The sequence below is a fragment of the Macaca mulatta genome, chromosome 12 (genome assembly GCF_049350105.2).
Source record: "Macaca mulatta isolate MMU2019108-1 chromosome 12, T2T-MMU8v2.0, whole genome shotgun sequence".
Taxonomy (NCBI): Eukaryota; Metazoa; Chordata; class Mammalia; order Primates; family Cercopithecidae; genus Macaca; species Macaca mulatta.
In genome coordinates, this window is record NC_133417.1 from 63,486,155 (window position 1) to 63,512,811 (window position 26,657).

The following is a 26,657-nucleotide window of genomic DNA, read 5'->3' on the forward strand; positions in this document are numbered from 1 at the left end:
GTAGAATGGATAAAATAGTAAAATCATTTTATTGTATTTGAGATACAATGTTAAATGTATTTGTTTCTATGAGTTAGCTCCCACTGATGAATTCTGATTAGTTCCTGGACACAGTAGAGTAATTCTTCTGGAAACAACAAGTTTGGCATGAGGAGAAGAGTCTAAGGGGAATGTAAGAGGGTTGGATGGAATGTTTTGGTCCCTGAGTGGTTATGAGTTCCTAAAAATATGGGGGCTAAAATATGCTCTAAAAAGCTCCAAAGGGCAGGGTGCTATTCCCACACCTACATAAAATGGGATTTGCCCATTCTAACCAAAGACTGTTACCATCATCACTGGAATTATTCTCTAAAAGTACATTTCTTTTCTTTTACTAGAATAGAGATATTCCTGCTTAAAGAAAGGTATTGTATAGAAACATATCCATTCTGTTAAGTGAGGGTTCTCTAACTTGATAGCAAAAAATATATATTGCATGTGTATTTCTAAAAACTCTTTAGCTCCTTTCTCTTTACCACTGTATTCACATCAGTCCACCAACATGTCCCAGGATTCAGAGAGGCAATAGGAGTCCTGCATGGTGGTAACCAGTGAGGATAACTATCTGTGCCAGTACCCCAAAATCCCCAGTGCTTGCTTTGGAGCTGAAAAGTAGCAAGATAATCAAATAAGTTAGGAGGACACTGTGCTGCTTCTACTGCAATACAGGAAGCTCTACAGGTACACAGCAGTGGGTCACAGTTCCCAGTGCCCACAGAGATACATAATACAACTTTGTCACTTTTGCTGAGCAATTCAGGAGAAATTTCAAAGTCATTTAAAACATGTTTGTATTAAACACAAATATAGCACATGAATTTTTCAAGCTAAAATGGGAAATCTTGTGCATGTGGCTAGCGACTGCAGGCTGCACCCCCGGTCCTCAGATTATACATTTACTCCTTTGCTGTTGGGGATGCTTTGGTGGAAAAATTTGAGAAGCTCTGGACTAAATGCTAATGGGAGTTCATCTGCTTAGGTGAATTTCTATGTCAGCGGGTCTGAAATCACACTTTTCAAAAGTAGTGTATCTATATAAATTTTATTGCCCTTAGTAGTGGTCATGTAAACACTCCTTTCTTTAAGAGTAAGTTGATTTTCTCACTAGAGCTAAAGAATTGTTTGCAAGGGGGCATCTGAGACTTAATTTGCATGTAGTCTAGGCAACACATTTCCTAGTTGTCTGGACCAACTATCACTTCATTTTGGTAGTTGCAAGTCATGTGGGATTCTCTTTGCATTTTGTTAGCACTATTACCACCCAATCATGCTTTTTTTTTTTCTTAATTGATAGAGACAAGGTCTCACTCTGTCACCCAGGCTGGAGTGCAATATGGCACAATCATAGCTCACTATAGTCTCAATTCCCTGGGCTCAAGCAGTCTTTCTGACTCAGCCTCCTGGAGTAGCTAAGACTGCAGGAACATGCCACCATGCCCAGCTAATTTGTTTGTTTTTTGTAGAGGCTGGGCCTCACTATGTTGCCCTGGCTGGTGTTGAACTCCTGGCCTCAAGCAATCCTCCCTCCTCAGTCTCCCAATGTGTTGGGATTACAGGGGTCAGCCACCACACCCAACCCCAATCATGCTTGTTAACTTTCTAGCTATCTACTGATTTTTAAACCCCATCTTCTTTGCCTTGTTGTTTGTTTACCATCCTCTTTCCTCCCCATGTCTTCTCCACTGCTTATTGCCTTCCCAAAATTGTTGAACTTGAGCACACGGTGAGGTCTTACTGCAAGTGTTTCAGCCAGCCCAGTTGCATTCGACGCCTGGAGGCAGAGCAGACATCCTCGTATGACCTCTAAGGGTATACAAGCCCTCATCTGATCCCCACTTCTTTCCTTACTTCCCGAACTAAAAGTGGTTGTGGGTTGTCATCCTAAAAGTGATGACAACTAGACTCTAGCAATCACTACGGAGGTAACAGAGCAGCCTGGTCCTGAGCTTCTAACCTGGAGCCCTAATGTCTGTTTTTATTTCTCAGTTGGCTCTCCTTTTTCCCATACCTGTTCCCCTTGGGCCCCTTCTCCAGCCCAACCATTCCTTTTTATTGTTGCACAGCATCAAAAACAGTGTCCAGCACCTGCTGTAACTGCAGGAATCAACAGATTCATAGTAGGATCAGCCATGGCAGAAATGTTCATTTTCCAACCTAGTCTTTTCCAGCTGGCTAGGCCAAGAACCCAACAGAGGCTTTGACCATTCCTCCTGCTGGAATAGATTTGGGGGTGCCTTTTTTTTTTCACATCTCTTTAAATCCACCAACTAAAGCTAAGAACTCATAGATTGGAAGAGGTAAAAAGAAATGGCTAAAGTGAGGAGAAGCTATGCTTGATCTAAAGGAATCAACAAATTTGCCTAGAGCACCTGTGTAGCCAAGCTGTTCCCCGAAGTAAATTCACAGTGGAGAGCGCCAGACCCACACTTGATCCAAATGTTCATTTATTCCACAATGAAAGAACATGTTCCTTTTGTTAATGGGACCAACCCATAAAGAAAAACAATGATAAATATTCCACTAGCTACATTTAGACTGATATATTCAAATTATATTCAGATTTTTGTTTTACATAAATGTATTGCCTTGGCCAAACTTTGCCTCACAGGGAGTGAAGTAAGTACATTGTTCCGGTGCCCCTTCACGCTCATGAATTACTTGTAACACTTAGAATAAAACATTTTATGTGCTGTGAACAATGCATGGGCAATAGTTAAAAATGTAAAGATAAAAAGGAGTATTAAATGTCTTCAGATCTCTTTTTACGGGTTAATTTTAGCATTTGGTTTAAACCACCAAAAAAAAAAAAAAAGTAAAACAACTGAAGCACCATGAGGAAAAATTAATGTCTGGCTCAAAGCGTAAAAAGGAAAAGAAACTTAGACGCCTAAAATAAATAGTGGATTCACGTTCTGTAGTGAGCTATGTGTATTTCTTTTGTAATGGCAATGAACACAAAACCCTGGATAAACCCATTCTCTTTTTTCCCCCCTTTCATCAGCCATCAGTAGCCAATCGGGCCATGAGAAGAGTTAGTTCAGTTCCATCTAGAGCACAGTCTCCTTCTTATGTTATCAGCACAGGCGTGTCTCCTTCAAGGGGGTCACTGAGAACTTCTCTGGGTAGTGGATTTGGCTCTCCGTCAGTGACCGACCCCCGACCTCTGAACCCCAGTGCATATTCCTCCACCACATTACCTGCTGTGCGGGCAGCCTCTCCGTACTCACAGAGACCCGCCTCCCCAACAGCTATACGGCGGATTGGGTCAGTCACCTCCCGGCAGACCTCCAATCCCAACGGACCAACCCCTCAATACCAAACCACCGCCAGAGTGGGGTCCCCACTGACCCTGACGGATGCACAGACTCGAGTAGCTTCCCCATCCCAAGGCCAGGTGGGGTCGTCGTCCCCCAAACGCTCAGGGATGACCGCCGTACCACAGCATCTGGGACCTTCACTGCAAAGGACTGTTCATGACATGGAGCAATTCGGACAGCAGCAGTATGACATTTATGAGAGGATGGTTCCACCCAGGCCAGACAGCCTGACAGGTGCGTACAAGGTGACAGTGCTACATAAAACCCAGTGAGGAAATCTTCTGTGTAACTAAAGCTGAAACAAAGAATGAAAAGGTGGAAAGGGCTCATTCATGTTTTTAATCTCAGAATTTAAACTATGAACTTAAGGTTAACTTGTCTTTCAGGCTCTGTAATTCTTAATACATGAAATTATATACATTTATATCAATAGAATCATTTTACAATGGATACAACTCTTTTGTAATATTTCCCCCTCAAAATATTAGGGTTTAAAATGTACATTTTTTTGCATTTCAGAAGTATTAGTTGGAATTCTAAGCAGTTGACTAACTTTTTTTTAATGAAATATTTTTTACCAGCCAGGCCTACCCCTAAACATACCCTAGAGTTATGTTAAAAGGTGGTATCAGAATATCTGTTTAAATATTTAAATTTTTTCTTTAGAAATACTTCGGTAGTATAGACTAGAATATGAATTTTATCGCCTACTTGACTTTGGCCTTTTAATGGAAAGTGCACAAAGCACTTATAAATTACCTTTACATGCCACTCCTATTAAAGCAGTAAGACACCGGATCCCTAATACAGCTGTTCCAACTTCAGGGTTTTTCATGGAGGGTTTCCCACATGATGTAAAGATTTGGTTATTTTAAATAAAATGCAATTTAACTGTAGTGTTTTAAATTATATTTTAAAAGTAACATATACCGAATGGTAAAAATTAAAACTATACCGGAAAATACTGAAATGAGTGAAAGCCTTTTACCCTCACCCAGTCCCATCACAGTTGATGTGACTTTCAGAATGTTTCTTTGCATTTACAGATACACACAATCCATGCAAATCTGCACACACATTGTGTTTTCTACTGATGGAATTCTGTCATATAGATCTCCTATACTTTGTTCTTTTCACTTACTGTGTCTTAAGAGCTCTACTTCATTCTTAATAGATGCATGGGACTCATTTTTTATAGATAATATCAATTTATTTGTCCTTTTCCTACTAATGGACATTTAGGTTGTTTGTTATGTTTAGCTATTAGAGATGATATAGTATAGTATACATTGTTCTACCTGCATATTTCACATAAGTACTAGGGTAACTGGGATCCAGTAGAATTGCTGCATCAAAATATGTGTGTATTTTTACTTTGAGAGATATTACTTAGAATTGCTTTCTAAGAAGGTTACACATGGATTTATGTTTCTGCCAGTAGTTTGAGTGCCTGTTTCTCTATACCTTGTCTACACTGCACTAGTGCTGCATATTCCAAGTTTTTCATATTTGCCAATCTGATAGGTAAAAAGCTGTACCTCATTTTTTTAAAGGGCTTTTATTGAGTTATGACTGAGGTTGAAGATTTCATATGTTCATCAACAGCTTTATTTTGTTTTGTTAAACTATAAGTTCAAGTCTTTTGTCTATTTTTATAATTTGTGAAAGCTTTTTTTTGCTAGAGATAAGTTAGCACCTCATAATATGCTTCTCAAGTATTTTTTCCATTTTGTCACTTGTCTTTTTATTTCATTTTAGTTTTAATATACAAAACTGTTTAACATTTTTACATAGTAAAATTAGTATCTTTTTATGGCTTCTAGGAAAGTTTAAGCCTTTTGAGATTTTTCTGATTGAATAATTTTGCCTGGAGAATTTATATTGAACTTAATTTTTGAGCTCAGAGAAATTCTTAGTGGAGAAACCACCTCTTATTCATTCATCCATCCAAGAAGTATGTTTGGCTTAGATATTTTTTGCAATGCCTCTGAAAAGTATGCAGCAAAATGATGTAGGAATCATTTATGAAATTCTACCTCCCAAGGAAATCTTAGAAAATAAATAGTTCTGAGGACTTCCATATTCTCCCTGGGTGTATAGAACAGCTATGCAGAAATCCCTGCTTGTAAGAGAGTAAAGAGAAGACTGGAGGAAGGAAGCCAGCATATAAATTATTGTCTCCATGTTTAACCCTAAGAGGGCTCATTTCCTCTGGTTTAAACAGTCCGTTTCTCTGACAGTGCAGGTAAAATTAGACTTTATGTTTTGGGGGAGAAATATATATAATGTCTATTTTTTAGGCCTAGACTCTCAGTGATTTTTTTCTAGAAATACTGCAGTATTCTCAAGAAGCAAAGTGTTCTTAATTTTAAAGGATTAATAGCCTGCTAATTGATAAGCCTAAAGCAATGTTTTGTACTAAATTGAGGGACTTGGGTATTTGGTGATCATAATTTAAATGATGATACAAACTTACTTTCTACTACAGACATATATATATATACTCTAATATGCTCATTTCAGAATAATCATAGCATGTCAAGAAAACTTTAGAGGAGATAAAGAATCGATCTTTGAAAGATAAATTTATGTTTATTTCTAATGCCATAAATATAAAGATTTTGAATCACATGGAATCACTATAATACTAGCTAAACTAATATGTTTGTGGAATTGCAAATAGAAGGTATTGGTTGGATAAATAATGCAGTGGCGTATCAGTGTTTTCCATTATTTGGAAGGGGAAGTAGTGTTATTAAAAATTAATCTGTGGGAATACCTATGAAATTTATTTATTTTTGGAGGCAGAGTCTCACTCTGTCACCAGGCTGGAGTACAGTGGCTCGCTCTCGGCTCACTGCAACTTCCACTTCCCGGGTCAAGTGATTCTCCTGCCTCATCCTCCCGAGTAGCTGGGGCTAAAGGCACACGCCACCACACCCACCTAATTTTTGTATTTTTAGTGGAGACGGGGTTTCACCATGTTGGCCAGGATGGTCCCAATCTCTTGACCTCGTGATCTGCCTGCCTCGGCCTCCCAAAATGCTGGGATTATAGACGTGAGCCACCACACCCAGCCCTGAAAAAATTATTTCTAATACCAATTATAGAACATAATTATTTGAATTCCAGTTTCCATAATAGTAAGTTATAGTGAGCTCTCTACACATACTCATTTTACTTAATCTACAGAGGCTATTTACTGTAATTTTTTAAAATGCTAATCTATAGGACTGTGTACATGTGTTTTTAAACACATGAGTGGGTAAACAAAAATAGTAGTAGACATTATTGTGTTATTCAGAAGGATTCTTAATATCAAGAAAGTGCTACATCCCACTAAAGTTCTAAGTCTTTTATTTCCCATTATAGTCTATCAGATAATAGTAATTCCAATTTACTAATGATCCTATAGTGAGTGAACATCTGCCAGTTACTTTTTATATTTCTAAATGCAAAGAGCTCATTTTGTTACCTTTCTCATGAAATCATAGTCAGTGTTTACAAAACCTTTCAGATTGCATGGATTCCAGTGAAGAATCCAGCCAGATACTTAGAGAATGAGAATATAACATTGTAATGGTGATGCAGAATGCTTTGTCTTATTTCACATCCCAGTGCAGTGGTGGGAGCACGAGGACTCAACCAATGTCAGAAGCATCCAGTCCCCAGCTTGGCTCTGTCCAAGTGTCAGTGATCCTCAGTGTCTTGCACTGAGTCGTGAGTGTCTGTGGCTCTGCTGGGTGTTACAACAGCACCTCATAATGATAAGGTTATTGAGGACTAGGTACATTCACCTTTCTGCTTTATGTCACTGTTAGCAAAAACTGTGCATTTTTGTCTAAGATATTCATGGGCTCCATAAAGAAATAGAGCTTAGCCCCTAGACTGTGCTAAAAATAAGAAGAAGAAGAAGAAGAAGAAGAAAAAGAAGAAGAAGAAATTGGCCAGTGACTAAAAAGCTGAAATCCTCAAAAGGAAATTTTGCAATAGCAATCATAGTGTCATCTTTGAAGTTGGTTTCCATGGCCCCCTTCTTGGTGGGCTTACCTTCCTCTTTAACCTGGTGTTTGTGGAAGGCTCTGTGGAGTTCAGACTTTTCCTCACCACATGCCATTGCTCCATGAGGGATAGCTGTGTCCAGTATTGGATGTATAATGACAGAGCACTGACGTGAGCTTTCCTCCCAGCTCGGCAGGGAAGTAGCTCTCCAGTGGGGATGAATCACATTTCCTTTGGGACTCTGTTTCTCGGTTTTGAAATGAGGTTTGGGTGGATAATTTCCCAGTTATAAGATTGTATAAACCTGTGGTCTTCATTATAGCAAGAGGGGAACCAGTAGCTAAAACCCACATTGATTCATTTAGTTTCTTTCCGTGTCACATTGCTGTCCAGGGTAGGTAATAATCATTCAGTTTAGAAGCTGTATGCATGCATTAACTTTCTTGCCTCTCCTCACTAAGCAACATATAATTAGCACTCATATTCAGGCCCATTTGCTTTTAGTTGTGATTTGATTAACTGAACTAACAGGATGGGAACAATCTTTTTTTTTTTTTCTTTTTTTTTTTTTTTTGAGACGGAGTCTCACGTCTCACTCTGTCACCCAGGCTGTAGTGCAGTGGCACGATCTTGGCTCACTGCAACCTCCCCCTCCCAGGTTCAAGCAATTTTCTGCCTTGGCCCCCCGCAGGTTCAAGCAATTCTCTGCCCAACCTCAGCTGGGATTACAGGTGCCTGCCACCATGCCTGGCTAATTTTTGTATTTTTAGTAGAGTCGGGGTTTCGCCACCTTGGCCAGGCTTGTCTTGAACTCCTGACCTCGAGATCTACCCGCCTCTGCCTCCCAAAGTGCTGGAATTACAGGCATGAGCCACCGTGCCCGGCCAGTCTTACCTTTTTATAATTACTTACTTTGTTAATGCTTTGCCATTTTTTAAAAAGCAAATATATGCTGACTGGCTTCAGATATGTTTGTGCTTTCTCTTATGTTTGGGATATACCCTTAATTGATATTTTTACAAGTGACAGACTCTACTTACTAATAATGCAAGTCACTTCTGAGCATCATAATATAGAAAATATTCATTCAGTCTTTTTAAGAAAATGAAATGTTTGGGTTTGAAGTATACCTTTTTATCATGAGTCCCATGTGTAAACATTAGTTATTAGCAGTTTGAATCAAAATATTTAAAATGATTTAATGTTCATGTACTACTAACTTTGTGTTTTTTCTTTATACTAGAAAGAAGGTAAACAAGAATCTGGTATGTGAGTTCTTATAAAAACAACAGTTTTTTGGGTTTGTTTTTTTTTTAAAGAAAGGAAAAACATAATGATAAATAGTATTTTATAATAATATTAGTTCACTGATAATATTACAAAACTTATAGCACAAAATTTCCAGTGTTTTTCTGTAAAAATTATATGTGAGTTAACAGACATTTCAAAACAGCTTTTAAACATCAGCCTTTACCAAGTACATAATGTAGGCATTCTGTTAGATGTTGGGATTCAAAGAGGTGTGAGATGGTGGGCCTTGCACCCAGAGAGAAGCTGATTGTCCACTAAATGAGACTGGCGGGTCCGCAGGGTAGGAAGAGAGCAGCATGAACCACTGCTCGTATAAAGCTTTTAAAGTGAAAATGATATAATAATAGGTCATTCTCTATTTGATCACCATCATAAAATAGCTTACTGGAGGATGAATCTCAGTGTATCAAATCATTTAATTTTTTGTTATTTTTCTTACAAAATCTACTTTCATCTTGCTGCCAAGAGAAAGTGTTTTGTTTGTTTGTTTTTGAGACGGAGACTCGCTCTGTCGCCCAGGCTGGAGTGCAGTGATGGATCTCGGCTCACTGCAAGCTCCGCCTCCCAGGTTCACGCCATTCTCCTGCCTCAGCCTCCCGAGTAGCTGGGGCTATAGGTGCCCGCTACCATGCCCGGCTAATTTTTTTTTTTTTTTTTTGGTATTTTTAATAGAGATGGGTTTTCACCATGTTAGCCAAGATGGTCTCGATCTCCTGACCTTGTGATCCACCCTCCTCAGCCTCCCAAAGTGCTGGGATTACAGGCATGAGCCACCGCGCCCAGCTGAGAAAGTTGTATTTAAAATACATATATGGAGTCCTTTTCACATGTGTCATTTCTCTTTGGTAAAACTTACTAGTTTTAGTGTTTAGACTTAACACTTGGTCCTATTGGTTAGGATTTTCTTAGTATATATCTACGTATGTATGTATGTATTTATTTATTTTGAGACAGGGCCTCACCTGGTCACCCAGGCTGGAGTGCGGTGGTGTGATCATGGCTCACTGCAACTTCGACGTTCTGGGTTCAAGCAGTCTTCCAGCCTCAGCCTCCTGAGTAGCTGGGATCACAGACATACACCACCATACCCAACTAGTTTTTTAAAAAAATATTTTTTGTAGAGATGGGGTCTCACTCTGTTGCCCAGACTTGTCTCAAATTCCTGGGCTCAAGCCATTCTCCCACCTCTGCCTCCCAAAGTGCTGGGATTACAGGAGTTAGGATTTTAATTAGAGTTTATGTTTTTAACCTCACTGTGATTGTCTCAGTTCTTAATGATGTAATTTTTGTGCCTCTAGGCTTACGGAGTTCCTATGCTAGTCAGCACAGTCAGCTTGGGCAAGACCTTCGTTCTGCCGTGTCTCCCGATTTGCACATTACTCCTATATATGAGGGGAGGACCTATTACAGCCCAGTGTATCGCAGCCCAAACCATGGAACTGTGGAGCTCCAGGGATCGCAGACGGCGTTGTATCGCACAGGTTCAGGTGGGCATCAGCTCTGTTTACTGGTTTCCTGATTTCACAGGCCCCACAGTAGAAGCGTTTCATTGAGATTGGGTTCCCTGTTAGAAGGAAATCATGATGTCCATTTGGTTGTCAGATAATCAGCTGTGACAGCAGATCAATAAGCAATAAAACAGGTTCATTGAGTACCTATTTGTAGGTGATATATTTTTACCTTAGTACAATATAATCAATGAACATAGTGATTATACTGTTAGTTCAGGAATAAGTTTGTAAAACTGTAAATCTGAGTCCAGGTTGGACACATATTCAGTATCAAAAGGAAAGCCTTGTTGGAATATTTCTTTGTAATTCTTTTGCTGAGCAAGTTTTTGGAGAAAATCCATAACTGAGTTACTTGGCCGTCTTTGATTTAGCAAGCGTGAAGCCCAAGTGTATTTGGCATTACTCCTTTTTAAATGTTGGATGTTCTCTGAATAGTTAAATGTAGAATGTGAAATAGATACCCTTGTGATGGACTCAAACTGGGGCAGGATTCAATAGCGACATTTATAAAATCAGGGAGCTGGAGCATCACACCCTTGTACCACCAGTCCTCATGTTTATGCTACACCATCAAGGCTGGTAGAGCAGAAGCTGTAGCCTATGGTGGTGTGAGCTGCCAGGTCATGCTGCACAGCTGGCTCACGGCGTCTCAAGACTACTCTTTTTTTTTTTTTAAAGAGGTATCAGATTCATTAACATGCTTACAAATGAACCCTAGGTAGCAATAATAACCCCTCAAAGGTACAACTCTAGGAGAAATACCTATCAGAACACCAGAATGGGGAAGACTGTATTTGAATTGGTTCTTTGCAGGAAACTGACAGTTTGATCCACTGAGGGATTTATCTTCTAATAAAATGTACCATTTCTAATAGATATTAATAAAGAAATATTTTGCTTTTCCTTATGTCTGTAAATTGAGGAATTCCTTTAATAGGACTAAGAAATAGATATTGTTTAAAATCTTTTTAATTGCAAGAAGATACGTATACAGTTACTGGAGGGATACCCACTGCAAGAATTAGGAAAGTCATTTTAAATTCAGTATACAGTATCTTTATAATAGCATCATACAATAATTTAGGGGAGTAGCTGTAGAATAATTTGATATCAGTCTTCTTTCCCTCTTGTGAAGTAGATTTTCCAGTGTTATTACAATCCACAGGTCTAGACATAAAAGGTATAGTAGTCTATATCCAGAGGGAATACGTTCTAAGACCATCAGTGGATGCCTGAAATGGCAGATGGTACTGAACCCTGTATATACTATATATTTTCCTATATATTCATTCATATGATAAAGTTTAATTGATAAATCAGGCACAGTAAGAGATTAGCAAGAATAACAAATAATGAAATAGAACAATTAAGTAAAATAAGGGTTGTTTAAACACAAGCCCTGCAGTACTGAGACAGTAGATATAATAGTCAAGACAGCTGCTAAGTGACTAACAGACTAGTAGCATCTATAGCATGGGTACACTGGACAAAGGGATTATTCACGTCCCAGTGGGATCACAGCCGAATGGCACAGATTTCATCATGTTACTCAGAATGGCGTGCAATTTAAAACTTAAGAATTACTTGTTTCTGGAATTTTCCATTTGATATTTTTGGACAATTGACCACGGGTAACTGAAACCATGGAAAGCAAAACCAAAAGGTAAGGATGGACTGCTGTAGAATAAAACAAGTAACCTGTGTACACAAAGTGTTAAAATTTTGATAGTTTTAATTACTTACAAATTTGAAGAAATCTTGTTTTTACCACTAGAATGAAATTAATAAATTTTGCTATTTTGTCTTATCTCTAAGATTCTTGTGTTTCTCTCAGTTTTGTAACTGAACCTCAATGAACATATTATATAAGCAGATTTGTAATTTCACTTTTGTTCTTTCTTGCTAATAAAATTAACAAAATATTTATGTACATTAAAAACTTAGTACCCTTTTTAGCACTAATAAGGTAGAATTTTAAAATATAAAAGTAAGCGATTTATATAATTGCCAAAAACTATAATCCTTAAAATTAAAAATGTTTTACCTTTTATTAAAGTGTGATCTCATGGAGAACATACTAATCTTTTTCAAAATGTTGACTTTCTAGTAGGTATTGGAAATCTACAAAGGACATCCAGCCAACGAAGTACCCTTACATACCAAAGAAATAATTATGCTCTGAACACAACAGCTACCTACGCAGAGCCCTACAGGCCTATACAATACCGAGTGCAAGAGTGCAATTATAACAGGCTTCAGCACATAGTGTCGGCTGATGATGGCACCACAAGATCCCCATCAATAGACAGCATTCAGAAGGACCCCAGGCGAGTACCAGTTAGGAGTCTCTAGAAGGCTACAGTATTGCAGGAGTTAGCCAGTTCCTCACTTTTGCCTTTTTTTAAGTTGCTAAGTCTATTATTATACTATCATTAATTCCATATCTATTAATACTTCCAGTTGTATTCCAGCTATATAGGTCATTGAGGTTAATTTCATTTTAAAGATAGATTCCTTCTTTCCATCCTTTCATAATAAGTTAGAGAATGCACAGATCCGTGGGAATATCTGCAGCATTCATCACTGAAATATTTCATCAAGACAACTACCTGGAATAGCCTCTTAGAATTAAACAAGGCTTTGAAGGATCAGTTTTCCCTTTGCCGTTGTCCTGACCGACTTCTTGGATAACAGCTTCAAAAAATGGATTTGATTATTACAAACTAGAGAAAGACCAGTGTTATATATGTTTTGAATCATAGTGGTCAACAATATATAACACTTTTATTAACCAGGTTCTTTGAAAAAACTTTCTGACATTTAGGAGAAGATAGTCTTTATAAGAAATTCTATCTAATAAGCAAAAAGTATTTGGCAAATCGTAGACGTTTCCTCCTCCTGATTTTGTTTGGCCCTGTAGATAGCATTTTTTATTAAGATAATATGAGTCGAGGCCGGGCGCGGTGGCTCAAGCCTGTAATCCCAGCACTTTGGGAGGCCGAGACGGGCGGATCACGAGGTCAGGAGATCGAGACCATCCTGGTTAACACGGTGAAACCCCGTCTCTACTAAAAAAAATACAAAAAATTAGCCGGGCGCGGTGGTGGGCGCCTGTAGTCCCAGCTACTCGGGAGGCTGAGGCAGGAGAATGGCGTGAACCCGGGAGACGGAGCTTGCAGTGAGCTGAGATCTGGCCACTGCACTCCAGCCCGGGCGACAGAGCGAGACTCTGTCTCAAAAAAAAAAAAAAAAAAAAAAAAAAAAAAAAAAAAGATAATATGAGTCATTTAATACTTGATTGATTTTGAAAAACTGACCTTGTCCTTAAAGCCATTTAAAATATTCAGGAAATAAAGATATTTTAAAACTAAAGGAATTTTCATTTCTGAAAGAGTGAAATTGTTGCTAAATTTTAAGCAACTTTAGTGTTATTTTAAGGCATGTATGCAAGATTTCATTCACTGTTCGCCCACAAATAGTTGCTTCACTGGAAAATTGTTATAATTATCAATTCATTTTTAGCAACCTACCAACTTGTTGTAATGAATGTGAATTAAAATGATGAGTGAGGTTTTGGTCATTAAAACACAATGACTAAAGATACTTTAAAGTTGAGTGGGAAATCCACTGCTTCACTAAAACCACTTATTCACTTTTATTCCTGAAATTCTTTAAGCTTTAGAAATGCATTTGGTTCTGCTATTCCTGGTTTGCCACCTTTTTGTCATTTTTAAGGAGTTTCAAAAATAACTTGTCTAATAACACCTACAGCTTGTCAGAGATACTCTTACTGATTTTGTTTTTCCAAATCCTCAAAATGACAAAGGCCTCAGGCACCCAAATAGATGCATAAATTCCCAAAAGGGTTTTGAATTGTAGGTAATTTAGACCATCCCTTGACTGGATCTGAAGAGAAAATAATAGCTACCTAGAAAGGCAGTGAAGTGTGATGAGAGCTTTGAGTTTAATATGTGTCCCTGAAGACTTCAGTTTTGACCTCTAATATGAGTTGATTCGCTATAAACAAGGACTTCATGTATGATAATATACCTCAGCTATTCATAGTGTGATAATTTCATAGTCTAATGCATAAAACTGTTATGGCTAGCTTTGATTATGTGAAACTTTACTGATAATGCATTTTGTAAGGTGAATAAGTGATTATATTGGTAGGTGCATTTATTCTAGCTGAAACTGGAATTCAGATGATTTTGAAGTTTGAGTATTTAAACCAAAATTAAAAGCTCATGACAACTGTTAATTTTTAGTTTTGAAAATAGCAATTGGAAGTAATATTTTTATTCACTTGTAAGCCTTTATTGTTAATGCCACATTACAGTTAGCCTGAAAAATTCTCTGCAAGACTGAGGAAGTTATTGATCTTTACTGTATAAAAGGAAATCTGTGAGTTTTTTTATAGTCATCTACTTGGGAACAAAATTTATTAATAACACCAATGATGCTTCTGAAAGGAGTAACATGAAAGACTTCCTGTGTATTCACATTTCCATCTCAGCTCATTTCCCTTTGGCCTAAAGAACTTCCTTTAACCTTTCTTGTCTTGCATTTCTGCTTGTAACAAATTCTCCCAGCTTCAGTTTATCTGAAAATATTTCACTTGTTTTTTTTTAAAAGATTTTTTTTACTAGATATACAATTCAAGATTTACAAGTGTGGATTTTTTTCTTTCAGTACTTTAAAAGATGTAATTCATTGTCTTCAGACCTGCGTTGTTTCTGTTGATAAGGCAGACATCATGTGTATTCTTCTCATTATGTAATGTATCTTTTCTTTGGCTGCTTTTCAGATTTTTCTCTAGCTTTCAACTGTTTTATTCTGATGAACCTAAGTATAATTTTCTTTGCATTTAACCTGCTTGGGGTTCACTGAGATGCTTGGAATATAGGTTGATGTTTTTGTCAAAATTGGGAAATTTTCAATGATTAATTCTTTAAGCTTTTTTCTGCCCCAAACTCTCTTCGCTTCTTCTAGGACTCCAATTAAACACATAGGATCAGTTTATTATTTCACACATTACTGAATCTGTCTTCGTTTTTTAAGTCTTTTTTCCCTATATTCTTGTAATCAGAATTTTTTATTGATGCCTTCAAATTTAGTTTTCTTTGTCCTGTAGACTACAATCTATTGTGAAGCCCTTGCAAATTTGTTTTTATTTCTAATCCTTGAATTTGGTTCCTTTTATATAGTCCATGTTCCTGTGAGATTCTCCATCTCTTCACTCCATATATACATCTTTTTCTTTAAGTCTTCGAACACATTCAACATAACCATTTAAAATTTTTCTTCTGATAATTTCAACATCTGGGGTGTCTCTGGGTCTGTTTCTATTGGTTTCCTTTTTTACGTATTTATAAGTCATACGTTTCTGTTTCTTCTCATGTTTAGTCATTTTAAATTATATACTGACTGTTGTAGATGATACATTATAGGGAATCTGGATTAGGCTGTCTCCTGTTAGGATGCTGAGTTTTATTGTGGCAGAGAACTAAATTACTGGTAGATCCTTTCAATCCCATCAAAACTGGTTTTGTTCATTGTTAGGTCTAGTTCATATTTCTTTTAAACCTTAGAACATGGTCCTTACTCCTAAAACTTGGCCTTTGTGGAGTCTTGACTAAATTCCCAAGGTGTTCAGTGATGTCTGCGCTCTGACTGGTGGCGGGGGTGGTCCACATCAACTGGTACCTCTTCAGCATTGAGTCATGTAGCAGCCACTCTCCACCAGACCTGTGCATGTACCCTACAGCTCAGGGTACAACTGAGGACTTGCGGATAGTCCACACACAAACCCAGAGAATCACCTCTGCTTAGCTCCCTTGTCTTCAGTACTCTGCCTTGCACATTATAACCACTTTAGCACCTGCAAATTCCACTTGCTTCCTGCCTCAGCTCACTAAATCCCTCACATACTACTTGTCCTCAGCTTCCTGTGTCATGGTCCAGAAAGTGCCCCCTGGCAGAAAGCCAGGTAAACATGGGACTCATTGATGTTTCCCTCCTCTCAAGGATTATATTCTTGTGTTGCCTGTTGTCAAGGGTCTAAAAACAGTTTTCTCCTACATTTAGCTAAATTCACTTTTATCATTGTTTATGGTGGGAGGGCAAAATCCAGTACGAGTTACTCTATCATGGCTGGAAACAGAAGTCTGGGCTTAGGTTTTACTGAAGCAAATCCTGGCAGGCATTGATGCCATCCAGCCAGCCTACAAATTGATGGCAGTTTTTCCAGGGTAAATTTCTACTGAATTTGCATCAAGGTTGGAGATGAAGCCAAGCAAGCCTAATTGCCCAGCTTTGGCAGGAGCCCACCCTCGGGGCTGTCTGGCCCTCATGGCACCCAGGGATTTCAGGAAATCTTGACCCTCAGTGTCCCATTTAAAGAGGACAAAAACGTGTATTTGTAATGATTGTGAATCATCAAAGAAAGAGTAAATCACACTTCTTGCACTCTGTTAAGTACAACAGAGATTTACATAATAGGCTTTAGATAGATTTTCATGAGAAATGATTGATACAGTTTCAATATATAAAAGGAAAATTATTTGTTACCAGGAATTCATCTATTTGGAATAGCTCATTTTTTAGGGATGATGAATATTAATAAAACATCTGTATCCAAAGTAAAAATATATAAAATATTTTAGTATTCAACATCACATTTAATCATCACAACCAACCAGTGAAGATTGAAATATTAGTTTCATTGATCTTGTTTTACATTTGAGGAAACTGAAGCTCCAAATAATGAATTGCTTTTCAAAATCACACAGAAATTGAAGGACCCAAGACTGAAACCCAGGCAATCAAACTCCATATTCTGTGCTTTTTCTGCTGTTATCTTGCCTTCTTTGGCATTGGCTATATTCTTAATGTCTGTTAATGACGTCATCATCCAGCCTGTTCCCCAAGCCGGAAACTCCATCTCACACCTGACTTCAGTTTTTAGATCATCTGGCTGCTGTATAAAGAATGGATTGGGGGTGCAGGTGGGGTGGGGGGATAATATTAGAAGCAGAGAGAACATGTAGGAAACTGTTAGACTCTTCTGGGCAAAATGGAGAAAATGAATGGATTTGGTATATGTTAAATGTTTTGTAGATAGTCAACAGAACTTGCCGATGGATTCCATGAGGTAAGATGAGGAAAAGAGAGAAATCAAAGCGAAGTCTATTTCATTTCAAGCAGCTAAGTAGATTCCTGTGTGGATAGTGGGTACTCTGCATGACACCCATCTTTTTGTATTCTAGGACATTCTTTCCTTGGCCACCAGAGTTATTGTCTGTATAAATGTGACTATGTCATATCCTCTCACTCTCCTGCTTCACAACCTTCATTCCTTATGTGTAGGCACACATATAGACCACCTGGGTTTCACTAACCTCCACCACTAATTACTAATCCTGAGTTCCTTATCTGGGTCTAATGTTATTTTAATAGTGCTTACCTCATGAGGCAACAGTAAAGGTAAATGAGATAATGGAAGTAAAGTTCTTGGCGCAAAGCCTGATAAAGGTAAACTCAATAAAAGATAACTCCTCCCGTTATTGGTATTAAGACAGAACTTTTTAGTTTGGCATTAGAAGATCCTGTAAATGGAATCATATCTTATCCAGTATTTGTATCTCCAGCACTATAGCACAGTAAGGATTCACTGAGTGTGGTGTGTGTGTGTGGATGCATGTGTGCACACAGGTGTGGAATGGCAAGCCCCTTTGCAGTGGTCTGACAAGTTAATGCATGGAGCCTTCCCAGACCAAGAGAGACTAAGGCTTCAAAAATCAGGCAAGAGAAGTATCACTCGGTCATTAATTTTATGAATTCTCTTTTTAATAAACAACTAAGTTTATCCTGTAATCAGAGTCTGTATATTTGTTGTTCTGTGAGCCATTTTCTAACAATCTGCTCTTCACATAATAAAAGAGCAAACTTACATTTAACAAGAATTCCAAACACTGTGCCAATATCTTATTGGCATAATGTCATCTGGACATTAGAAAATCCTGAAAATGGATGTTAGCTGAAAAAAAGCAAAGTACAAAAGTACATATACATAGCATGATTATATATCATTGTCAAAAAAAAATGGTATAGCATAGTGTTGGAGGGCACACACTCTGAAGGCAGAGTACCACTCCACTGTTTACAGCCACGTGGCCAGTCACATGGCCTTTCTGCCTCAACGTCCGCATCTTTAAGGTTGCGGTAAGAATAAATTAATAAATATATATAAAATGCCTGGAATAGTGCCTGACACAGGATAGGGGTTTATGAAATATTAACTGCTATTTAATAATAACCCAGTTTTACGGAAAAAATCCCAAACCCACACGTGTGCACTTTTGCACACATATATGGAAAAACAGGAAATGTCAGCAGTAATCCTGAATATAGGATGACTGGTCAAATACTTTCTCTTTTTTATAGTTTTCTGTGTTTCTGTGTTATACTCAAGAGCAACCATAAACATTGTTTCTTAAAAATCCTCAGGCCCACAATGTTTGTGATTTCTACGCTGACACCAGCTCTGTCTGTTCCCACCAGCCCTTTCTCTCCCTTCAGGCATGACATCTCACTTCACTGAAGAGCACATGTTTACCTGTGCCTTGCACCTGCAGATTTCTTACATAGGTAGAAAGACATAAAATTAGAACCAGGAGGAGGAGCACTAGAGCGGAAAGGTTACTTATATTAAGCATTTTCTTTGTTCTCCTGAATCTATCTCTTTCTGTGCATCTGTGCGTCATGATTTCTTTAAGATCGTAAGCATCTGGGCCTCTGCATATGTTCATCAGGGGGAAAAATTATTTAGGTATGTATTTTTTAGGATTTTTGTAACTTCCCATTTTTATCTCAGCAGAGCTTTTTTCCCTTATAACAAGTGTTTTTGTTCAGTGTATTTTTACAACATGGGCCTTCCTTTCTGAAGCCATGTTTTTCTCATGTAGGGAGTTTGCCTGGCGTGATCCTGAGTTGCCTGAGGTCATTCACATGCTTCAGCACCAGTTCCCATCTGTTCAAGCAAATGCAGCGGCCTACCTGCAGCACCTGTGCTTTGGCGACAACAAAGTGAAGATGGAGGTACAGGACACGGTGCCTGGGATGACTGGGGAAAACAGTGCCTTTGCATTTAACAGCCACATGCTTCTGTATTTACGAAATTACCTGATGTAATTCAAGAGTCTTTTTAAAGGGATATTTTGATACCAGATACTCTTTGACTTAACTATGCATTTCAGTATCTCTCAGGAAAAACTAGGATAAATATATTTCTTGGAGTGCTTTCAGCATTTTCAAATCATATGTCTACTTCATTAGCTTATTTATAAAACTATGAAGCAAAAATCAATTTAACTTGCATTTAAACAATATTTTTTAGGCCAGGCACAGTGACTCATGCCTGTAATCCCAGCACTTTGGGAGACAGAGGCTGGCAGATCACCTGAGGTCAGGAATTCAAGACCAGCCTGGCCAACATGGCAAAACCCCATCTCTACTAAAAATACAAAAATTAGCTGGACATGGTGGCGCATGGCCTGTAATCCCAGCTGCTCAGAAAGCTGAGGCGGGAGAATCACTTGAACCTGGGAGACAGAGGTTGCGGTGAGCCGAGATTGAGCCACTGCACTCCAGCCTGGGAGCGAGACTCCATATCAAAAAAAAAAAAAAAATACTAGGTAAAAATTATAGTATTCATTGAATTAGTGAGTTCATGTATTTTATGGAATTCTAGTCAGGTTGGTGCCAACTATAAGTTATAGAGGATTATAACCATCACTAATGCCAAACATACGTGAATATTTTATTTCAGGGTTTTTTAGGTATTTATGGAAACATAGCAAGTTATTGGTTATTGGCTATAATTCTATATAACATACAGATTCTTTAATGTTTCAAACCTTCTTCTGACCCACAGTGTTATATAAAACTGAAGTGGTTTTCATCATTTTAATATGCAAAATAGCATACAGCTCCAGACCTAAATGTGAATGTAGTAAATAAAGCCCAGAAATACTCAAGTAATGTACTAATGCATTGACAAATAGAAGAAAATTTAAGGAGAGTAGCCTCGAGAACTCATTCTAGAAACCAAATAACTTAAGTCAAAAATTATTTCCTATATTGTCTCAAGCCCTGCATATAGCTTTGCTATGTTTGTATATTTGCACATTGCCCTGCTGGAGTGAAAGCCTAATTCTTGATGTGTGTTCTGAGGGTTGGAGGAGGACTGTGCCGCCTGCCAATGGATATCAAACCACCTAGATCTCCTATCTCTTTTTTAAGCCATGAACCCAGGAAAAGTATCATGTAAGAGAGTGTCCTTAGAATTTTTTTTTTTTTTTTTTTTTTTTGAGACAGAGTCTTGCTCTGTTGCCTAGACTGGAGTGCAGTGGCACAATCTTGGCTCACTGCAACCTCCACCTCCCAGATTCAAGTGATTCTTGTGCCTCAGCCTTCCAAGTAGCTGGGATTACAGGTGTGCGCCTCGACACCCAGCTAAGTTTTTTGTATTTTTAGTAGAGACAGGATTTCATCATGTTGGCCAGGCTGGTCTTGAACTCCTGATCTCAAGTGATCCGCCTGCCTTGGCCTCCCAATGTGCTGGGATTACAGGCATGAGCCACCACGCCTGGCCTCTCCTTAGAATTTATAAAAGTTGTCTTATTTGGAATAAAAAGTAACCTTTGAAATGGTCTGGAGATATCCACATCCTGTGATCTCTCCATAACAGACTTCTGTTTGATCACTGATTAATTGCATGTTACTTAGGCCTGATACCTAGTATTTTTCATTCTAGGTTTGTAGGTTAGGGGGAATCAAGCATCTGGTTGACCTTTTGGACCACAGAGTTTTAGAAGTTCAGAAGAATGCTTGTGGTGCCCTTCGAAACCTCGTTTTTGGCAAGTCTACAGATGAAAATAAAATAGCAATGAAGAATGTTGGTGGGATACCTGCCTTGTTGCGTCTGTTGAGAAAATCTATTGATGCAGAAGTAAGGGAGCTTGTTACAGGTAGGTATAGAATGTGATCTTGTCCTAGAGGAAATGTTGAAAACAGACTGGACTGTGCCCTTGTATAGTGGCACTGTGAAGGAGTTGGAGGTTCCAGATAGTAGATAATAAGATATATTATTTATTATATATATAATATATATTAACATATAATATATATTATATATATAATAAATAAATTATATTATATTGTTTAGTCTGATGAGTCAGAAACCGTTTACAATGTGGTCATTTCTATTAGTATCAGTTACTGCACTTAATGATTTGTAAATATCAGCTAACAGATGTCTTTTTCATGGAGGACTAAATACCACATGTTTTATTATGTATTTCATAGTAAATCTAGTTGTTTTAAATAGGCAGACTCTCCTTTATTATGAGAATAAAATATACTTAATGGATTGGCTGTCTTTCACGTTAGCTCAGCTGGTGTCTGAGTGCCTGTTTGTATTCCCACGTACTTTACTAGGCCCCAGGGATAGAAAGAGGAATAAAACCCAGTGCCTGCGCTTAAGTCACCCTCAGACTGGTGAGGAACACAGGTGATTTTGTGAGTGTCAGGGAAATGTGGCAAGTCTCACTCAACAGAGGTTGCATTGGGCACAGAGGATGGGTAGCGAAGTTCCCTGGGTGACATGAAACTAAAGTTGGCCTAAAGGATGAAGAAGCACTGGCTGGATAGGCAGAGGTCTTTCCAGTTACAAGCTCAGAAACAGCATGGGATATAGTTCTGGAGCTACCAACAAGAGGGGGCTGCTGTGTTAAAACTTAGTGAAGAGCCAAGTGTGGTAGCTCACACCTGTAATCCCAACACTTGGGGAGACCGAGGCAAGAAGATCACTTGAGGCCAGGAGTCCAAGACCAACCTGGGCAACACAGGGAGACCCCATCTCTACAAAAAATAAAAATAAGTAGCTGGATGTGGTGGCACGTGCCTGTGGTCCCTGGTACTTGGGAGTCTGAAGTAGGAGGATCACTTAAGCCCAGGAGGTTGAGGCTGCAGTGAGCCATGATCACACCACTGCACTCCAGCCTGGATGACAAGTGAGGCCCTGATTCAAAAAAACAAAAATCAAGGAAAACAAGGCCAGAGAGAGATACAGTCTTCATTTAGGGAACTTTTTTTTTTTTGAGACGGAGTCTTGCTCTGTCACCCAGGCTGGAATGCAATGGCGTGATCTCAGCTCACTGCAACCTCTGCCTCCCAGGTTCAAGCAATTCTCTTGCCTCAGCCTCCTGAGTAACCAGGATTATATACATGCACCACCACACCCAGCTAATTTTTGTATTTTTAATAGAGATGGAGTCTCACCATGTTGGCCAGACTGGTCTCCAACTCCTGACCTCAGATGATCCGCCCACCTCAGCCTCCCAAAGTGCTGAGATTACAGGCATGAGCCACTGCACCCGGCCCATTTAGGGAATTTTTATAAGGAACTTAGTTGTGTCCCACATGCAGTGAGGACACTGGGGTATGGCATGGCTAGTTTAGGCCTTTAAATGCCTTCCAGCAGGCAGCAGGATAGAGGATTGATAGGAAGTGGGAGAGTCTGGGAGGCCTGTGAACAGACCAACAGTCCAATGATAACAGCTTGAACTATTTCATTGATGAAAAGAAAGAGTAGGGTGGAGCAGTCAGAAATATTTCATGGTCTGGGCATGATGGTCAGATGTGGGGAGTGAGAGAGAGGGAGGAGTAAGTAACGCCTGGATGTTGCAGTGTTAGTGGCTAGATTCAAGGATACTTGAGATTGAGCTGGAAGAATGGTTCTGCAGGAGAATACATTGTTGGCAGCATTGTTTGTAATAGATAATTCAGGGAAAATACTAAGAATTCATTGGCAAAAGGATGGTTACATCAGTGGCAGTACTCTCACACAACAAAACCATATACAGCAGTTAAAATAAGCACATTAGACTGTACATAACAACATAGATGCATACAGCTTTAGAAATACTTGCAGAATGATAACTACAGAGCAATACAATTTGAATAAAGTTTTTAAATATGTAGATTGATGTAGATATATGCACATGCAATAAAGTTAAAATTTCTAATTGGAATAATAAAAATAGATTCAGGATAGGGGTTACCTCTGTGAAGAGGAAGGAGGAAAATGGGACTGCGGGTTGTATTCCAGCTCTGTTTCTTTAGAGGACTCTGAAATACATAAGACAAAATGTTAATATTTGATAAAGCTAGCATACCTGGGTGTTTGTTTTATATTTTCTTTGCCTTTTTTCATGCTTGAGATATTTAATTTACAATTTTAAAACAACGTTTCTTCAAAATTAATTTCATTCCCCCCAGGTTTCCAGTATGAAATCAGAGTTGTAGTTTCTGTAACACTTGGGAATGAATAAACCATCCTGCATCCAATATTTAAGGGGAATCAACTTTCTCATAAGATATTAATGTTCAAAATACAACATTAATATTCCCTTGTACTCAAAGTACCAAAAGTAGAATATACTTTACAAATAATCATAAGTCTGGAATGGACTATCTGCCTTAATGTATTTTGAATATTCTTTAGTGCTTCTAAATTAATACTCCCACTTTCTGAAATGCTTTTGAGGCATCTCACCAAAAAACAAATTATTTTTGCTAACATGTACATGTAGCTATAAAATGAAAATTAGAGCAAGCTAAACAGAATTTTTAAAAAATTGAAATGTAGCTATGTTCATCCTAGAAGTCAACACAGTCACCGTGATTACGCCCACAAATTTACCCTGAGCCGCCTGTTAGGGAGGCATAGAGGAGACAGAATCATCTGTAGTACATGAGTGCTTTCCTGCTATGTCTGATGTCTCTCCATCACTTTGAACTTCCTGTGTCTTGTCCAGTTGTCTTCCCATAGTAACACCATGCAGCCAGGAGGGCTGCAGACAATTGTGTGCGCTGCTCCCTGAGACAGCAGTGGCTATCCAGGGACAAATGACATGGAAAACACAGCTTCTCCTCAAATTTAACTAGCCAGATTCATCATGACTTGATCCTTACATCCTTAATGTGAAGCTTTTTCCTGCTCTTCTGTCCTCTCATAGGAGGAATGAGTCTTTTCTGAATTTCTGTTTGAGGTTTTTCCTTGGGAGCGACTATTACAGTGCCTTTCCTGAGCTGAGCTCAAGGAATTTGTAAGGTTTAGTGTTAAACAGGAAGAAAAGTACATGATTGTGTGCTCTTTTTTTCTTTACATTTAAAAATAAGTCAAATTTACTTTAAGTAGAGCCTGACTTTACTACCAAGGACTTTTATGTGCCAGGTTACCTGGAGCACACTCTGGAATTGAGTGCTAATGTAGATGCTTTCCTCCTTATTTTATTGAGAACATGAGATCTTTTAAGACGTGGACCTTGGCCTTGAAGAGAGGATATAAGTGTTTTCTAATTCAAAAAGAGCTATTTTCCTAATAGATCATATCATTTCTAATGTAAAACTAAGAAGTACCTCTGATATTTCTCTTGAAAATATCTGCCAGTAGCTTTTAGGCTATAAGAAACAATTTTTTTGCCATACTTACAGAGTAGGAGACATTAAGAATTGCTTTATAACTATATACTTTTACCACTAATCATTTATTTTGACATGTGGTCTGATTATCAAATGTTTTCTTCAAAACATTGAAATGAGAGTGGTCAGTGGGCAAACACTTCACGCAGTTGCCATAAGTAAAGTAGGTTGGACCAGAAGACTTCAGAAATGAGTTTCCAGTTCAAAAAGCCAAATGGCAGCTGTGTTTGATTTATACCTAAACATTGTCTAACTAATATGAAACAAGTCACAATATAAATCTAGCATCGTTGCTTTTTTTGTGTGTGTACATGTATTTATAGTCTAAGCTTTATAGAGACAGCAAAATTGCTCACATTTCCCAGTCCTACAATTTAGTGGTACTAACCTTAACTGATGTTCAGTAATATTTTAAGGGTGATTGATCCTTGATACATTTTAAACCATGGAAACATCAAGAGATCCTTGAACTCTTCTTTCTTCTTTCATTAACTCTTCCTCACATCAAATGCTCAAGCCGTCTTTAATTATAGAATCACAGGATTGGGGGAGACCTCAGAACTCATTTTGTTCAGTAATCTATCCAGTGCTTGAATCTCCTGTACAGTTTCCATACAGAGTAGTCGCAGTCACGTGCATGAACCCACAGGACAAGAAGCTCATTACCTGGTGGGGTTAAGGCTGGACAAAGTTATCCAGAAAGCAGCAAGAAGACATCTGATATAACTTGAAAAGGCAAAAAATACAAATGCTTAGGAGGTCATTTTTGCATAGGAATGGCCCTACAAAAAGACCAGTTCCACCCTAGATCCAGCCACCAGCACTCCTAACCAAGGAAGTAAGCCCCCAATCTGAACTGTCACTAAAGCATGTCTGCTCCGAACTCAGGCTGCAAGGTGCTATGTGACCATGTCACCCAGCATTCCCCATCAGGTGCCCATTTCCTATAAAGTCCCCTTTGAAAACAGAACATTAGCCTTAGATTTTAGTGTTCTGCTAGTATCATTCACAAATACCATGGCCAGCCTTGCACGGTGCTTGGCCTTTGTGGGTAGGGTCTATGCGTTCCTAAGTGAAAATTATAGTCAACTTAGGATCATGAAATGTTAAAATACAGTGAACCATTGTGTTCCAAATATTACATAATTTGAAGAAACTGCTATCCCCTTGAAACTAGAAATTCTTTTATTCTTAATATTAAGTAATTCAACCCAGTTATTAATCCAGTCTTTTTTTTTCTGGTTCCCTTTGTTTCAGTTTGGCAGTTTTTACTGTACTTAAGTGGAGAAATTTTAGCTGTTTTTTATAAAGATACCTTGCCTTTGCTTTAAACACAATAACTGCCCAGGGCCTATATTTTTGGCCACATCTTTATTTTTAGAGGGGAAAAAGGACTTTTCTTCAAATGTATTTTCCCAAGACAGTATGGCTGTCATTGTTAATTAAAATGGTTCTCTAATATGTAACATGATTCTTGTGTTTTCTTCATTGTGTTGAACATTTTCCAAGTTGAAACCTAATGAGCTTTTCGTTAAGTGCTGATATATGTGAGTGCTTAGGGTAATTTTTCTTTTATTCCAAAGGTATTTTTTGTTGTTGTTGTACTTAAACTTGAAAGCTGGATGAAGTATGGTTGTTCCCCAGTTTGGTTATAAAATGAATGTCTACTGGGCCACAAAGTATGGAGGGAAGATGGGAACATATTGTCACTAAGAAAGATATGTTGAACTCATTTGTTCAAGATAATTAAATAGTGTTTCTAAGCTAGGAAATAGGAGTTTCAAGTTATTGCGCATCCTGAAAACATCATTTTTTAAAACTATAGACATTGAAGATATTGCACAGAATCTGGAGACCTGCTTTTTAATGTGTATACCAGATGTCCCAAACCATCACACTTCTATTACCCTCTTAAATATCAGAAAGTAGC

General features: G+C 38.3%; 1 protein-coding gene across 31 annotated transcripts in view; it reads left to right on the forward strand.

The window, feature by feature from the left end:
* The window catches only part of PKP4 (plakophilin 4), a 229,254-nt gene that overhangs the window by 168,963 nt on the left and 33,634 nt on the right, over positions 1-26,657 (forward strand). For 17 of the 31 annotated variants that reach the window (XM_077956234.1, XM_077956215.1, XM_077956224.1 and 14 more), the window contains 5 exons: positions 3,041-3,590; positions 9,968-10,156; positions 12,288-12,511; positions 19,151-19,279; positions 20,997-21,210. In XM_077956234.1, the coding sequence (XP_077812360.1) occupies positions 3,041-3,590; positions 9,968-10,156; positions 12,288-12,511; positions 19,151-19,279; positions 20,997-21,210 (1,306 nt within the window). 31 annotated transcript variants of the gene reach the window in all.